The sequence below is a fragment of the Nelumbo nucifera genome, chromosome 8, assembly GCF_055504915.1.
Source record: "Nelumbo nucifera cultivar China Antique chromosome 8, China Antique-T2T, whole genome shotgun sequence".
NCBI lineage: Eukaryota > Viridiplantae > Streptophyta > Magnoliopsida > Proteales > Nelumbonaceae > Nelumbo > Nelumbo nucifera.
In genome coordinates, this window is record NC_142656.1 from 34,088,435 (window position 1) to 34,105,813 (window position 17,379).

At 39.9% G+C, this 17,379-nt stretch overlaps 1 protein-coding gene across 2 annotated transcripts in view; it reads right to left on the reverse strand.

The window, feature by feature from the left end:
* Positions 1–17,379, reverse strand: part of BIO1 (adenosylmethionine-8-amino-7-oxononanoate transaminase) — a 39,103-nt gene that overhangs the window by 6,647 nt on the left and 15,077 nt on the right. The window contains exons 2-11 of one of the 2 annotated variants that reach the window (XM_010267160.3): positions 14,738–14,908; positions 14,232–14,493; positions 13,898–13,978; positions 10,602–10,722; positions 10,291–10,439; positions 8,105–8,199; positions 5,073–5,188; positions 4,835–4,975; positions 3,828–3,961; positions 3,581–3,712 (exon numbers count right to left, since the gene is read on the reverse strand). In XM_010267160.3, the coding sequence (XP_010265462.1) occupies positions 3,581–3,712; positions 3,828–3,961; positions 4,835–4,975; positions 5,073–5,188; positions 8,105–8,199; positions 10,291–10,439; positions 10,602–10,722; positions 13,898–13,978; positions 14,232–14,493; positions 14,738–14,908 (1,402 nt within the window). The remainder of the gene's footprint in view (positions 1–3,580; positions 3,713–3,827; positions 3,962–4,834; positions 4,976–5,072; positions 5,189–8,104; positions 8,200–10,290; positions 10,440–10,601; positions 10,723–13,897; positions 13,979–14,231; positions 14,494–14,737; positions 14,909–17,379) is intronic. The other variant, XM_088893446.1, reaches the window with a different exon arrangement.

The following is a 17,379-nucleotide window of genomic DNA, read 5'->3' on the forward strand; positions in this document are numbered from 1 at the left end:
TCGGGGAGCTGGCTCCTACTCCCTGTTGGCCTAAGGTTCTTCTCTACTTGTCCCTTCCTCAGGTCGCCGCTCGTCTTTGATGAATTGTCTCAGGTATCCTCTCTTAATGAGATCTTCTATCTCATTCTTCAGGTTCTAGCAATGCTCCGTATCGTGACCCACATCCTTGTAAAAGTGACAATTGGGTTCCTAGTAGTAGGGTCCCCCCTCATCTTGGGTGGCCATTTCACATAACCATTTGACTTGATCTGCATTAAAATCTCCTTCCTTTTAGTGTTCAGGGGGGTGAAGGTCCAGGTGTACACAGGTGGTGTCGTTGACCGCTTGTTTGAACCTCTGGCTGGTGACTTGCTCCTCCTGCACGGCGAGCTACTACGCCTGCCTTTCGGCGATTTGCTCCTCTTAGGGGATTGACTTCTTCGCTTGGTCTTACTGCTACTCACTTCTTCCTCTGCTCACTTTCTTTTTCCAAACAGGTCGGACTTCGAACCCACTGCCTCCTCGGCTTTCATGAACTGGTGTGCTATGTCGAGAACTTCTTCCATGGTGGCTAGAGGGCGCAATTCAATCTACCACTTTAGTTCGGGGTGTTGTACCCCATTCTTAGCTGCAATAAGTTGTACGGTGGGCTCCAAGTCCGGGATCTAAAGGCGCTCCATGTTAATTCTTCTAATATAGTCCCTTAGCGTCTCATTCGGTTTTTGGATCACATTCAGTAAACAGGTCGCCGACTTGGAGTGCCTCTTGCTTGTGGCGAACTGATTGATGAACAGTTGGGCGAACTGGTCCTAGTTCTTGATGGAACTGGGGGCTAGTCTGGAGTACCAGAGCCAAGCTTCTTCCTTTAAGGTTGTCAGAAAAGCTATGCACATACTTACGTCGTTTTCTCCATGGAGTAGCATGAGAGCCTAGAAGCTATTGGCGTGTTCGACCGGATCTGTCTTGCCTTTGTAAGATTCAAGGGTCGGTGCCCTGAGGTTCTTCGGCCTTGGGGCCTCAAGGATTTCAGGGGCCAACAGAGTTTCCCGAGTTAGGCGAGGTGGTTCGGAGAGGCAAACCATCCTACGGATGGCTACATTGTCTCCTCCCTTCTGGACTTCACATCCTACCAAGGCAAGCTGGCTTTTCTTCCTAGTGCGGTGTGTTCGCCTCTTGTGTCTCTTCTCAACACCTTCAGTCAAACTGGCGGCGTCAATCCCGGTGGGAACCTCATCTCGGCTTTCCACCGAGAGCTGATTATCATGGGCTGCGTCATCAAAGCGGTTTTGGTTGTCATCTCTATTGGGGACTTGAATCTGGCTGCGAACTCGCGGAGGGATCGGATCTTCCTGGTCGGTCTGGTTCAAACCAGCATTCTGTATAAGTACCTACTGAAGAGGTACTTGCTGACTGTCCCGAGGTACTTGCTGACTGTTCCGAGGCACTTGTTGACTGTTCCGAGGTGCTTGTTGACTGTTCTGAGGTACTTGTTGAAGGGGTACCTGCGGAAATCGTTGTTGTTGTTGTTGCCCCCTGCTATAAAGGCAAACCTATTCTCCCAAGATTGTAGTTGCTCAGTCATCCCTTGCACGCACCGTACTATATCGTTGAACTGGTGCACATCAACCACTACGGGAGCTGTTGTGGGCTCAACCGTAGAGTGAGGCGCGTTCACATTGTCCAGTCGCCCAGTTGGGTGTAAGGGAACATTAATCTGACCAATGATAACAGTAGGGATTTGGCCATTGATGTTGTTGTCGTGGGTAGGGGGATTGCTCGAGGATGCCATTGCTGAATTTCTGAAAGTAAGAAAAGGGAACTTTGCTTTTTGTTGTGGATCCCACAAACGGCGCCAATTGATGTCACGCAATCCGGACGCTCCCTTGTGTACCGTGATTCAGACTCTGACTAGATGTCAATCTGGCTATGCCGAGCTATGTGGCCAAGCTATGTGGCCGAGCTGATGTCTGGATGTCCGAGCTAAAGCAAGCTGCAAGGGAAGAAAGATGAGTGCCCGGGTAGTTTTTACCCGGAGAGGGCACTTCGATGCTTAAGTCAGTAGGTGAATGGGAATTTCTCTGAGAGTGTGAGAGAGCTTGAGAGTATAAGTGCGCGTACCTCCCCAAGTGAATTATGGGCTCCTTTTATAGTCATCAGGGGCTCAGGATGCTTTGGCAACGTTCCTGAGCTACTAGCGGAGATGTTTCCACAATACAAGGCGTATTAATGTGTCAGTTACAAGATCTGTGCAGCGGTTATAGTTCGTTCGCTTAGATTGTGGCGCACGATACGATGAGCTACTCCAATGGTCATGATATTGGTGCACCCTCGGTAACGGGGTGTGGGTGCAGTTAGACGAGCTCACCTTCGTGGGTCGCCTCAGCTCAACTGACTCCTTGGTGAGGTTGCCAACAACCTTAGGGCTCTGCTAGCTCGCCCTTGCCGAGGTCGAGGTCGGTCTATGCGAGGTGCTCCAAGCTAACCTGTTGACTTAGCACTACGTTGTCGATAATGGCCATGTGTCGTTATTTGTTTGGGAGGACCAAATTACCCCTCATTGGTAGGCATTCTCTACAATAAGTGATAAAATGAGAGAATGTAGACTTAGATGGTTTGGTCACATTTAGAAGACCATCAACAACACTCGTAGGTAGTGATTTGTTGCAAATTGAAGGGGCTAAAAGGGCTAGGGCTAGACCAAAAAGGATGTGGGTAGAAGTAGTAAAAAGTGGTTTAAGCACAAATAATTTAACAATGGATAGGATTTAAACAAAATGCAATGGAAAAATAGGATTCATTAAGCAAGTAGATGAATATAACAATATTACCAAAATTTGGGATGATAATGATGATGACTTGGACGATGATGATGATGATGATCAGAAACTTTTTTTAGAAACTGAAATATCAGATAATATAGCAATATTACCAAAAGCAAGTACATACCAATGTTTTAAAATGTGGAGGCCGAGGCATTCCACCACTTGAAGGCATGAGGCATTGTTCAAAATGTAAGAGGTATAGACCTCCCGAGCGCAAAGATGCTTAAGAGGAGGGGATGAGGAGGAAGGAGGAGGCGTAAGCCATCCCTTCCTTCTCTTTTCTCTTTTTTTCTTCTTTTTCTTTAGTTCTCTCTTTCCCTTCCCTTTCTTTTCCTCTACTTTCTTGAGTTTGACTATGATACCGGAAAGACATAATGTGGAAAAACATATAGCCAATCAACTGGTATCAAAAGAGATGACCAATCAGAGGTATTCATCAAAATTCATGGGGGTGCTTTAATTGGTCAAAACTCTTCCGGTACCATGCCTCATGCAAAAGGCATGTGAGGCAAAGCCTCTTGCACCTGAATATACACTTCAGAGGTATCAACACCTCTGGCATATGCCTGAGCGCATTTTGGGGGAAACTCTCCAGGTGTATGGCTCCCATGCCTTCTAAAACACTGGTACATGACAAAGAAACTGCCCTAAGATGAGCTATTTGGCAGTCTGATGATTACAAAAATTTAAATCCACTTGAAACTTGATGGATGACCTATCAAAGATACTAACAGATCCGTTATTGTCATACTAATGCCAAAGACAAAAAAAGGATATACCTTGGAATCTCCTTTAAATGCATCAAAGATAGCTTCTGTCGCCAAGGTGGCAGCCAAGGGTATAACCCCACCAGTCATAAGCTTTGCATAGCAGGCTATATCTGGTGTACAACCAAGTAGTTCTGCTGCAGACTAGAGAATGAAAATCCAAGCCCATTAATTATACAACTATAACCCCAGTGAATCAAGAGAATATATAATAAGAAAGAATAGCAATCATAAGTAACAGCATATATCAGCAGCTCACCTCAGCACCAAGACGCCAAAAACCTGTAAAAACTTCATCAAAGATGACAGGAATTTTCCGATTTCGACACTCTTTGACAAGCATTCGCTGAAAAAGTGGATCAACCATATGCATTCCACCAGCAGCATGTATGACTGACAATAAATAAATAAATAGACTTAACAGCTGGATAAATCACAGTATAGCAAGCTCTCAAATTATCAATCTAGATGTGAATAATTGGTTCATGATTGTGAGTGCATACAGGTTGCAAATGCATAGGATTGTAAGAAGTGGGGTGATTGCTCAGTTAGTGTAATCAACATGCTTTTTTCCAGTGTAAACAAGATAACCCATGCCAATAGTCAACCTGATGCTACAAGTTGTAAGGTGTGTTCATGCGAGTAAAGGTGCAGTCTTTTCATTTTCTTTAATTACCCGACAGTCAAATAGCAATAACAATAAGTTGTAAGTTGCATATGCATAAGGTCATAGGAAGAAGGAACTATTGCTCAGCTAGTGCAATCAAAATGCTTCTTTTCAGTGCAAACAAGGTAACCCGTGCCAAAAGTAAACCTGATGCTATCAATACTTATATTTCACTCACTTTCTTCCCCTTTTGGGGGGGGGGTCTTCCAAATTGTGGAGTGCATTCTTGCAAGTCAAGGTGTAGTCTGTTCATTTTCTTCCATTACTACAGTCAAATACAGTAATAAGTTGGTGATTGTGATTAGCCAAGTGACTTAACCTATGTATAATAAAATGTCATGAGAAGAAGTAAACAATGGTTCTCAACTGTCTTCTCCCCATCCCCACTTGCACTACATGGCACAAGTGCATCTTCTTGATGCTATAAACAGATTTCATATTCATACATGCCCAAGTCCAGTATAGAATGAACAAAGAAAACCTAGATAAAAATTAATTTAATTCTGTAAGGCAATAAAAATACAGGCTTTTATTTCCTAATGTCATGGAAAAAATGTAATATGATGAGCAGCGAAAAAAAAAAAAATGCACCATCTTGCCTGGCTCTATAATCAAGGCTCCAATATGATCTTCCGATCCCAAAAATAGGCACAGTTGCTGTGTTATATATGTTGAATAGCTCCTTGCGAGATCAGAACTTTCCCTGCTCCCATTGAAGAGTTCCTCACATGAATTGAAGACTGCAGAAAATGCCAGCTTCAGATAACACAGAAGAGGACAAGCCAAAGAGAAGTTAAAAATGAGAGCAACAAGCCAAGGAGAACGTGCTTCACTTACTCATATTTTCAAGCTTCAGACTTTTAGATTGTAGCACTTCAGGTAGGGAAATATTCCAACTCCCATTGCAGATAAACACTGTAGGAGGATCTAGAAAAAGGCCCCTCCCTGTATACCTAAAAAGAGAATGAAATTTAAAAAAGAAAATGCAGTGCATGTTTTGAATCATTTCCTTCTTACCATCTATCTGTCAAATGCATAACAAGGATCCGAGTTTTAAACCCTAATGAAATAAAAATAAAACATAGGGATAATTTATAAAAGGTTGAACAGCACTTCAGTACACTAGGATATCATGGATAAAGTGATTTTATGACCATAAAGAAGTGGACATAAAGCAGAAGCATCAGAAAGAAGAACCCAAGGCTACCAGTAATCCCAAACACAATGTAATAAAACATTGAATCCAATGTTTTGAAATGTGGAGGCGTGCAAGGCGTCCCACTACCTAGAGGCATGACAAAGGGGCAGGGAGCAAACCACTTTCTTTCCCCTTATCTTTTCTTCTCTTCCCTTTCCTTTTCTTTCCTTTTCTCTTTTTTTTCTTCTCTTTCTTTTTCCTTCCCTTCCCTTTCTTTTCTTTTCCTTTCCTTTCCTTCCCTTTTTTTTCTTTTTTCTTTGCATGAGGCGTATGCCTCTTGCACCTGAGGCGTACGCCTCAGAGGTGTCAACGCCTCTGGCATACGCCTTAGGGCGTTTTGGGAGTGCCTCGCCTGGAGGCACGCCTCCAGGCGTATGCCTCCCATGCCTTTTAAAACACCAATTGAATCAATAAAAATATAATAAAATATTGAACCCTGCCGATCATTAAAAATAAACAAAAACATCGAATCTTCCAACATAAAAATTAAGATAGAGGCACATAGCCATGTTCCAAAGGGAAATCTGTTCCTACAAGTCCATGAATGCTCACTATAACCTTATGTCATAACCTGCACTCTTCTAAAGACAATCTTCAAAGCCATTTACCCAATAAAGTCTCACCTAATATGTCTCTTGCTTTACCTTGGAAATCCATCATTACCATTCTTCCCACATTTCTTAACAAAAGAAAACCAGTCCAACAATATCTTGATTGTAAAACAAGAAAAAATAAAGAAAGAAGGAAGAAGAAGCTGTTCAGGAGAAAGAAGAAGAAAGTGGAAGAAAAGGGGAGGAGAAGAGAGCTGAATCATATCTCTCTCTATCCCTAATCACTTTATATATGCTGAAATAAATAAAAAAGACTGTTTTTTACTCCTCCTGGAGACAATGAAGCCTGATGATATTCACAGCAATGAGGTCTGTTTCTGTCTTGTTTTGGGTTAGACACATGCAGTGGTGGTGGTCGCTCAATCTTTCACTAGGTGGGAGGGGTGATGCACTTCTTTTTCCTTGTTGTTTGCAACTGATGGTGAACCCCCTTGCCACTACCTGTCCAAGTCCGGTCACCTGATGGACTTGTCCTTTTTGTGCATTCCCAGTCTAGTGAAATCTTGAATCTCTAGGTTCTCCAACACTGATCTACATCTTGGATGCATACCTTGAAAACATTCATCCACAAAGTCCTTTTCTTTGACATATTCATCATACACATGTTGTATGGCCCGCTTAAATTTCAAGACATACTCTACAAGATCATCTGCAGTTTTTGAGAAGCAACATGGAGAACTTCCATTGTCATCCTTCACTACATGATGTGCTTAAGAACTTCTCCAATAATTTTTCCCTGGATCTAATGCTCCTCAGGGCCAGATTCATGAACCAGGTATAGGATCATACTGTCAAGGTCTTTCAAAACTCTCAGAGATCTCTTTCGGAAGCATAGGAACCTAACACATCTTCAAATTGGATGATATGCTCTCTCGCACTGCCACTCTGACCATCATACAAGTACCATTGCTGAGGCATTGTGTACCCTTGTGGGCAAGGTTTTTGTGCTATAGTTACTGAATAGGGTTTCTAGTATAAACTTGCTCTCTCAATTTGCCAAAATTTCCACCAATAACCAATAAGATACCTCCAGCTGGATTTGGTTTTGTGCTAGTGAAGGAAAACTGATGTTCTAAGGCTGAGGCGGGGTTCCATTGACCACCGCTACAAGTTTGGCTAAATTGAGAATTTGCCGACTCCATGATGATTGAATCTGGCTAGATTGGAGGAGATACTGCCACACACTACCCCTGTTGCAGTTGTCAAAGTATATCATCATCTCTTTTGGTTGTTGAATTAAATCTAGCTTTTCTTCAGCTCGATCTTGCTGATCCATTAATCCAGACACCTTGTGGACCAGATTTTCAAGATCAGCATATTCTCCACCACCTTCTTGGACTACTTCTGTAAAGTGAGACAAGTACTTAGCCAATTGTTCTTCCGCCACCAGTTCATCTGCTACTTGAGTCCACTGTCGTACCATTGCTACTGTTCTTGAAGATAAAAAAATGAACCAGAGATTCTTGATGTGAGACAACAGGCTGAGCTGGGCTGTCTATGTTTGAAAGTTGGAATGGTAAGTAGGAAGACCCCAAGAATCTCCCCTCAGACTACAAACTGAAAAGCTTCCATCCAAAAGTGGACAAAGAGAACAAGTAGTGCTCCCTTGCATATCTTTACTTTATTGGTTTTTGTCTTTTCCCCATTATTAATATTTATGGGATCACACACTCTAAGTTTTCATGTCAAATCCCCTTTTCCACGCTATATCATATGTCCTTTCTTTGCAGTCACAGCATTCCCTTCCCGCAATCACACGTGTTAATAACTCTTTCATCCTATTGTATTTCAATTTATCTAAGGTAACCAAAAATGTTGTCAGATTCTTATCGGTTTGATCCCAAAATTCACAAAATAGCTTATTGAACTTGCAGGTTTGTTGCTGTGAAATTATGGAATCCACACGGTTTACTGGCTATAGCCTTTGGCAAGGCCCCATTCTTACAACAGTTACCAATCAAACGGTTAAAAAAAACTAGAACTTAAACCAAAAGGATAGAATTTTCAATAATCAACCATTAAAAAGGATTCGAAGTACCAAATTAACTATGAATTCATACCATGGTTGCTGAAGGAAACCCGTATATGAAGATGGTGCCTGTGCTTCCATAGCACCCAAAGTATCACCATGGTAAGAACCACTGAGAGCAAGAACCTGAATCAAAGAAAATAACAATCAGCATAACCTCCATTACTAAATTGTTGACATTTGATTGACATGAAGATACATGGTAAATTTCATAATCACAACAGCTGAAACGCAGTGTTCCTAGCCCTGACTTCATAATTACATCTTTTTTTCTTGTTTTTATGATGAAAGAAGCCCTTTATTAAGAAGAATGAGATATATAACACTAGCTGAAATGCAGTGTTCCTAGCCCTGATTTTCTTTCCCTTCTCTTCCCTTCCCTTCCCTTCCCTTTCCTTTTCTTTCTTTTTCATTTCCTTTCCTTACCTTCCCTTCCCTTCTCGTTCCTTTCTTTCTTTCTTTCTTCTTTTTCTTCTTTCTTTCTTTCTTTCTTTCTTTCCATATGAACCATGCATAAGGTGCATGAGGCATATACCTATAGTACATACACCTCATGCAAAAGGCATTTGAGGCATACACCTCAACCTCAAGAGGCATCAACGCCTTTGGCATGCCTCCCTAGGTTTGCACCTTGCACCTCAAGCCCAATTGCATTCATATCCTAAATGCATTCATTTGGGGCTTTAGCCTAACTGAAAGGACCTTCAAATGATTTTGGTGTCGTTTGACAAGTCTTTTTTGAAAGATCTTCTGGAAGATCTGACAGCCAAAAGACATAAATGAGCTTTTACATAAAGATCTTGGCAGCCCATGGACCGTTTGGTTGGAGGCGCATCTTTCCGCACAAAGATGAGATGAAAAAATGTGAGAAGCTCCACTTCTAGCTTCCTGAAATAAGCTCGAATCAAGATCTTTGTGTCTTTTTGGGGCGCAGTCTTTCAGCGGCTAGATCTTCCCCCAACCAAACAGGAAAAGACGAAAACGCGGGCTTCCGGGCTTCTAAACAGACAACTGCCCACGCAGAAAAACGTGCAAACAAGGCCTTTATAAAGACTACCAACCAAAATAAAAAGCACTCTTAGTGCACCTAGGCAAGGTGAGTGCCTTTTTGAAGCAAGGCGCAAGGTGAGGTGCACGCCTTTTAGAAGCAAACCGCAAAAATACAAAAAAAAAATTAAAACATAAAAAAAAATGTCAGAAATTCAAAAAATTCAAAAAGATCAAAAAGTATTGAACATATATTACTAAAAAATATGAACTTAAATTTTAAAATAAATGTTTTAAAAAGCCTATTACCTAAAATTAAAATACATAAACACAACATGTAAAGCGTATTCAAATGAGAATTTAAAAATAAAATCAAACATATAAAACATTTTGAAGTATGTAAGAGCTTGTTCCATTTTAAAACATTTTCAAACATATAAAAGCGTCCGCATTTTAAAACATTGGTTTAAAGGAAGCAGGAAAACAAAAATTTTATGGAGCTGCATCCCTTTTGCAATATACTAGACGTTATGGAAGGAAAGAAACAAATGGCTATTCGAAGACAAGTCCAAAGGCATTGAAGCTGTGGTGCCTCAGTAGGAAAGCTTGTTTCAAGCTGGGTCTCGATTCTACCAGAGTTTGAGCAATTTAATAGTGCAGATCTAGAAGAAAATTTCTGGGGTGTTCTTGAGATCCCAGCCTGCAATGAAAACATGTTTTCATAGCTTCAGTTGTTCGGGTGTTACCTTAACACCTACTAAAGTAGTATCTTTCTTTTTATTTAATAAATTTTTTCTTTACTCTTCAAAATAAATAATATTCCTTAACTTCCATAGATTTTCCAGTGTTTTTTGTGGGCTTCCATAAAATTCCACAAATGAATTGCATTTCCATCGAACAAAGTTTAAACCAAAACTGAAGTTTGCAACATTGCCTTCATACAATATATCAATTCAAACACATGTAATACATTAAACTATGCATCAAATTGTGCATAAATCGCATTGTTATCATAAAGTTAATGTATTTAGAAATGACAATATTAATATGATTTACAAAATGCCTAGATGCTACTTTTCTTTGCATGTAGAAATTCTTCAGTGATGTAAACTTTTAATAGCAAATGTGCACCAAAATCTTACTTCTGAGGCTTTCATTACAAGAATCGGATCCATGGGTTCAAATTATTCTGTTCTAAATGTAATATAGCCTCCAATGAATAAGACCTACCTTGAACACAAGAGATCTTTCAACCAAATTTCCTGTAACAGAGTCCAGAAGGATCCCATGATCATGTGAGAATTTGCGGAATGCCATCTTTAGAGCAATTTCAATTGCTGTTGATCCATTGTCAGAAAAGAAAGCTCGAGAAGCCCAACCTGCATCATAAACATCTAATGATATCACTGTCTTTTCTGTACAAACTACTTGAGGTAAAATGAGATGTGAAGTCAATCACAAAGAAGTAATGATCACACATTTCAGTTTGACAAAATAAGTGGTAGAAATTGAGAATGCAAAGAAAATTTGAAATAACTAACCTTTCCCCACACCTTCAAGCAAAAGTTCTGCACATAGTAAGGCCGGTTCATAAACATTCTCAGGAAACATCACATGTCCAAATCTTGCAGCAGCGTAACCCATATCTCTTGCAAGCTCAATCTGAAACCACCTAATTAAAGCAAATTGTAAAGAAAAACTCCGAGTACTTCCACCTGGAGAATATGAAATAGAAAAGATTTCTTATTGCTGATTGCTGAATTGCTGTTACTGTTATTGTTTTTTCTTTCACTTATAGGTGGAAGGGGTATTATTATAGTCGCTGTAATATTTTTTTATTTTGCTCACATATAAATAGCAATTAGTAGGCTGGTAGAACCACAAGATTCTGCACCCCTTTTATTTGTTTCTCTCTGTGACCTCTCTTCTTCTTCTCTACTGCTCTTCCTTCTTTTCCTTCTTTTTCTTTGCTGATTTCTCTGTAAAACCTAGTTTGATTATGAGCTGTTTCAGCAAAGTTGGTATCAGAGCAGGTTTATGATCAAGTAGCATTCCCATGTGGACTTGATCCAGCCAGCTGCATGAGACTTTCCTAGGGCTGGAGTTTACATCTCTTGTAGCTTGATTCTTGGAGATAATTGGAGAGTTCAGTTGCTGCCCAAGGTGTTTTTTGATCTTGGAGATTGCCCGGTGACCAGGATGAATCAGAGGAATCAGTTTAATTTCTTTTATTAATGCTGAATACTAATTGAAGATGGAATTTCATGAATGCCCCCAATGGGCAGCTGACTTGATAAGCAATAAAAAGAAATAAAAGGTCTCCCATATACCTAAGGCCCAATATAAGAGAAGACAATTTAAAGATAAAACAATAAAAAAAGGCAAATTAAGGCCCACCCCGCCCAATCTTTCTACACTCCCTCTCGAGCTGAGCATAGATGTCAATCATGCCCGGTTTGCTAATACCATGCTGCAGCTTTGCCTTTGATACTCCTTTGGTTAAGGCATCTACTAGTTGTTCCTCAAATGCAATAAAAGGCAATGCATACTTCTCCTAAATCAACTCTCTCCCGTGTAAAGTGTGTATCCACCTCAATACACTTTGCCTTATCATGTTGAAATGGATTATGAATAATGTTGATGACCACTTCATTATCACAATACATCATAGGTTTATCATAATCAATGCCCAATTCTTGTAGGAGAGACCTAATCCACAATAATTCTAAAACTCCATGGGCCATAGCCCTATATTCTGCTTCAGAAAAAGGTCTAGCCACTATAAACTGCTTCTTACTCCTTCAAGAAACAATGTTCTCATCCCAATCTACATTTATGTAGACTTCTATTTTCAAGTGACCATGTTTGGCAACAACCATGTGTATCCCAAGGAGAATGCATAAACTAACTCTAAAACACTCCCCTATCGACTAGCAATTCATCATCAGTGGCAAACATATGATTTGAATCAATAGGGGTAGATATAGGTTTAGCACCAAATTCTCTAGTGAGAAGGTCAAGAACATCTTGCATTAGGAAATGAAGATGCCTTCCTTGGACCAAGAAACCTTAATTCCCAAGAAATATCTCAATTCACCTAAGTCCTTATTTTCAAACTTCATATTGAGGAAGCCCTTGAGTCTGCTCACTTCCTCGATATCACTGTCAGTGACTACAATGTCATCCAGATAAACAATAAGGAATGTCACCAAAGTGTCTCTCCTCTTAACAAAGAGGGTATGACCTAACTAAGTCTGAGTATAACCAAACTGAATTAATACATTCCGGAACCTCTTAAACCATGCCCAAGAAGAATACTTAAAACCATAAAGGGACTTCTTTAATTTGCATACCTTCTCTTGCATCTCCTTCCCATACATCCAAGAAGAAGACACATATACACTTCTTCATGAAGATCCCCATTCAAGAAGGTATTCTTCACATCAAACTAATAGAGAGCACAATCAAAGCATGCTACTAAGGAGAAGAGAACCCATACCGAAGTAGTCCACTCCAAACATTTGTGTGTATCCCTTTGCCACCAAACTAGCCATAAACCGTTTCAATAGAACCATCGGCATGATATTTGAAAGTATAAACCTACTTACATATAACCGGTTCCTTCCCCTCAAGCAACTCAACAATATCCTAGGTGTCATTCTTATGTAATGCTTCTATTTCAGTTTTCATAGCACCCCTCCATTCTAGTTTGGCTAATGCTTTTGAAATGGATTTAAGTATAGGCTACAAAGAAACAAAGGTTAGAAAGGAATAATAGGATGGTTAAAAAAGGATATAAGAAAGGTGTTTAAAGATACAATGGGTTGTACATTTTCTTTTACCCTTTCTTATTACAATAGGTGGGTCCAAGTCTCGAAAAGTGGATGAGGGTGCAAAACCTATTGTCTCTTTATTCGAGCCCCTATCAGCCGCTAGGTTCAAAGAAAACAAAAAAGCACCAATTATCCTGCGCTGCAAAGACTCATAGGAGCTCGACTAAATCGCGCACCATGGATGTTACTAAGGTTTTCTCGCGGCTAAAAGATGGTCTAGTTGGTGTGGGCACTAACTAACAAGTACAAAAGAGTGCATATAGGAAGGGGAGCAAAACAAAAAGTTTCTAGACATGGGGCTTGGGGCTCAGACCGAAGAGGAGGTTGGACAGCTAGATTGCAGTGGTAAGAATAAGCAGGCGGTGAATGCACCTGCAGGGGAGGTGGTGTCAAGTGGAGTTTCAGAGGAGAAGATTAGGGAGGGTGGTAGTGAAGTTGAAGAAAGATCTTGTGAGGCGCCTTCAGAGGGGCAGGGGATGAAGCAAGGGAGTATGGAGATAGAGAATTTGATAGATAGGGAGGTTAAGGTGGGCAAATCACTAGGCTTATTTTTGTTAGAAGGAGAGGCTTTGGTTAGAAGAGTTTTTGAAGAGTTGAGAGGAACAGAAGGGAAGAAAATTTGAAGAAACCCATTACTGAAGGAGGCGAAATTTGAATGAGGAGGGTGGACAGGAGGTGTTTCTTGACGGGGAGTCGTGAAACTGAAGTTGAGTAGGGCCTGGGTAAACAACTATGTTTTGGGGGAAGTTTGTGTCTGCTTTCTGTTGTCCCAAGTAGTGAATTTTATAAGTATTTTTCTGTTTGTCCAAAGGGGAATGGGAATCAGGTATGTAGGTGTCGTCTTTTGGGGCTGGTATTTTGATTCTTTTTTTGTACTGCTGATACACCCTCTGCACCCTATTGGTGGCTGTATATTATTTCCTTTTTTTAATAAAATTTTTCTTTCACCAGCAAAAACAAAACTACTACAAGAATGCAGTACAGAAAATTTGCATATCAGCGACCTGTAGGGTAGTATCAGGTCCTTGAGTCCACCAACTAGCACAAGCATCAAATTGTTGAGTAATAATATCAGCATTCTGAACCTACATTGAAAAAAATAAATAATTAAAGGCTTTTTAATTTACAAACAAAGGAACTACAGCCATGTTCTGGGAACATTAACTATGAGATAAGGAAATGCTTCATGACTGAGCAAACTTCCATTCACCAACCATAAACTTGTCCACAGAAATATACCCTCAAGTTCAAATAAGAAATACAAAAGCAAAACATAAACCACTTAACAAATCAGATTAAAATTTTCTAACAAATGAAGTAAAATAGCTTCATACAAACCTTATGGACTGCAAAGTTCTCACCACAACGTGAATCTATAACTGTGACAATTTCTTCAGGAACAAGTTTATGCTGTGTAAATGGCCACCAAAAATTATCTCTTGCCTTTTTTGGCATGTTCTGCAATCTCTGCAATCTTTCCAAATAAGCAGAAAGCATCATCTCTTTAAGAGAACCAAAAATGCTCTGAGATTCATCAAACCATTCCATAAGGTTGTCTGATTGATCTTGTGGAACAGGTGGAAGAACAAGTACTGGTACCCTAAAAGAAGAAGAAAAATGAAAAGATATCACAAGAGACGCACAGAAAACCAGGGCTAGATATAGAAAGTACAACATAAATTCCCTTGGGTGGGGAGGGAGACAAATAATACAGATAACACATAAAAGCATCTTCAAAAGTATCATACATGTAAAGTAATGCTCAAAAAGAAGAAAAATGGAACATTATACATGCAAAAGTTTAACCCAGGAGAAGAACTGAATCAATTGACATAGTCAAGTACCTGTGCCGGAGATAAGACAACAAGGGAACCTCATTTATTAGACCATGATCGTCAAAAATAACAGCAACAATATCATAACCACGTAGTTTTAAGCTCTCATAGGCCGAAATAGTTCCAGAAATTCCTCCTAATCGTCCATCACCAACAAGAATAGCAGGCAACCTGAAAGGTCTAGTTTTCAAACAAATGTAAGAACAACATAAAACTTAAGGACCAATACCAAGTATAATTATAACTCGGAAGAATACATGATAGCTTACCAATAAAACATTAACATATGTATATAGGCATGTGTATATGAATGGACATGTACATATACTTGAGTTGTAATGCAGAAAAATTAGAAAGAAAAATAGCAGAATTATAGAACAGAAAGATAAAGAATGAATGAAGAACAAAAAAGAAGAGAAAGATGGGAGGAAATAACCAAATCATAGAGAATGTTATGCCTCCTGCCATGGTTCAAAGTATCAATATTTACTGCCATATCATACAATATGTATCAGTATTTGGGGGGACAGATATGCCAAATACTGGGAATTAAGGGAAGTATATATGCTGAAGGTTAATATCATTAGGCAGTATCTATTATTGGAATAGACTGTCAATAGAAATATATATAAAAAAAAAGTACTAAGACTTTGATACACTCAAACTTGAAATTTCAGTATCAAACATGTCGACACTTTGAACCTTGCCTCCCATTGCTATGTATATCCCTTGCTGGAAATAAAAAGGTAAATAACAGTTCCAGAAGTTTATTTCATTCTTATTTGGCTTTTCTTATATGTCGGCATGCCATTACTTATTTTTTATATTGTACATACTCTAGTAGGCAGCAAGGTGTTTTTGTAATTTTGCTCACCACTTAAATAATAAAAGATGGGGATATTCTTACTGCCCTAGTGAGTTTGTCCCCAAACTTTCTTTTCTCCCTTCATTCTTTCTCTGTTCTCTTCTTCTACTGATTTCACTCCAGCTTCATCATTTTTTTTTTATCAGCAACACAAAGAAGAATTTTATTAATAGAAGAACAAGGAACAGATTACAACAAGGAGTTGTGAAAGGACAGTCCAAAACAGGACTAGCCCCCCCCAAAAAAACCTACAAATGTACAAATTGTTTCTTTGAACCCCTTGTTTAGCTAAACTGTCAACCAAGCTATTTGTAGATCTCCTAATCCATCTAAATTGGATATTCAAGTCTTTTGAGATCCATTTGAAGTGCCTGAAATCATTTTTGGGCTAACAAATCACCCCTTCACCTTTCGTCAGCCATCCCACTACAATCTTAGAGTTACCTCCAACAATCAGTCTATCAATGCCAATTTCTTTTGCTTTTTCCACTCCAAAAACTGCTGCGAGAAATTCTGCTTTTACCAAGCATCTTTGTTCAATTGGGCCAGAGAACAAGGCCCGAAGAGCACCATTTCCATCCCTGATTAGTGATTACCACTCCAATGCCAGAGGACCCCAGGTTACCCATACTGCTGCCACCAAAATTCAATTTTAACCATCCCCTCCCAGGGGGGACCAAACCTCCAAAATTTTCTGCTTTCCAGGGGAAGAGACAGCTATGGCCCCCCAATTCCTGAAAACATCTCTCCAACTTAAAGTCCTTGAACATTGTCAAAGTTTTGACCCAATATGCTACTCATAGAGTTATGATTTCAAATTTCCTTAACAGGAAAGGAGGGGGAGAGGAAGAAGAGGCAAGGGATTTAAAAGAGGATTTATAGAAGGAACCACCCAGGGTAAGGGACCACACACGATTATCTCTTCACTCAACATCAAAGAAGAGGCAAGGGATTTAAAAGAGGATTTATAGAAGGAACCACCCAGGGTAAGGGACCACACACAATTATCTCTTCACTCAAAATCAAAGAAGACTGATCCCAGAATGCTTAACAAACTAGAACCTAGAGGAACCTCAGAATCTCTTAAGGTTTTTAGGAAGGCCCAAGTTCTAATTCAACCTAGAAGAAGAAAGAGGGGGAAGAAGGAAGTCCGCAACCACCAATTTGGGAGAAAAGGGGGGTTATTAGTGGTGCATGGCACCAAAATACCAAAAAAAATAGGAAGTCCGCAACAGGTATTTCTTTAAAAGAGGAAAGGGCAAAGAGGGAAGTGTAGAGAACAGTGGGGACCATAGTGTTCTCTACAGGAAGGGAAGCCATCTTTAAGAGGGGCTTCCCCTACCCAAACATCTTCCGAAAATCTTAATTTTAGAACCAGAAGCAAAATCATACCTTACATGACAAAGGAAGGTGGAAAGGATATCATGTATAGCTTTCCAAGGTGCAGCAAGAGTAGCTCTGTGTAGGCAACCGGCATGCAAACTATTTCTTGAAAGCCCATGAATACTAGCCACCACTTTGTGCCACATTCTCTCATTTTCCACAGGAAATCACCATAGCCATTTACTTAGAAGAGTCATATTTTTCAAGCTTACATTGCCAATTCCCAAACCCACCCTCTTCTTCCTTCCTTCTAACCACTATATCCCATCTGATCCAGCGATCCTTCTTACCTCCCAAAACTCCCAAAGAAAATCCCTCATGAGCTTCTCAATTTTTTTCACCACTGCTTGAGGCATCTTAAACACTGACATGAAATAAACTGGGAGATTACCTAAAGTAGACT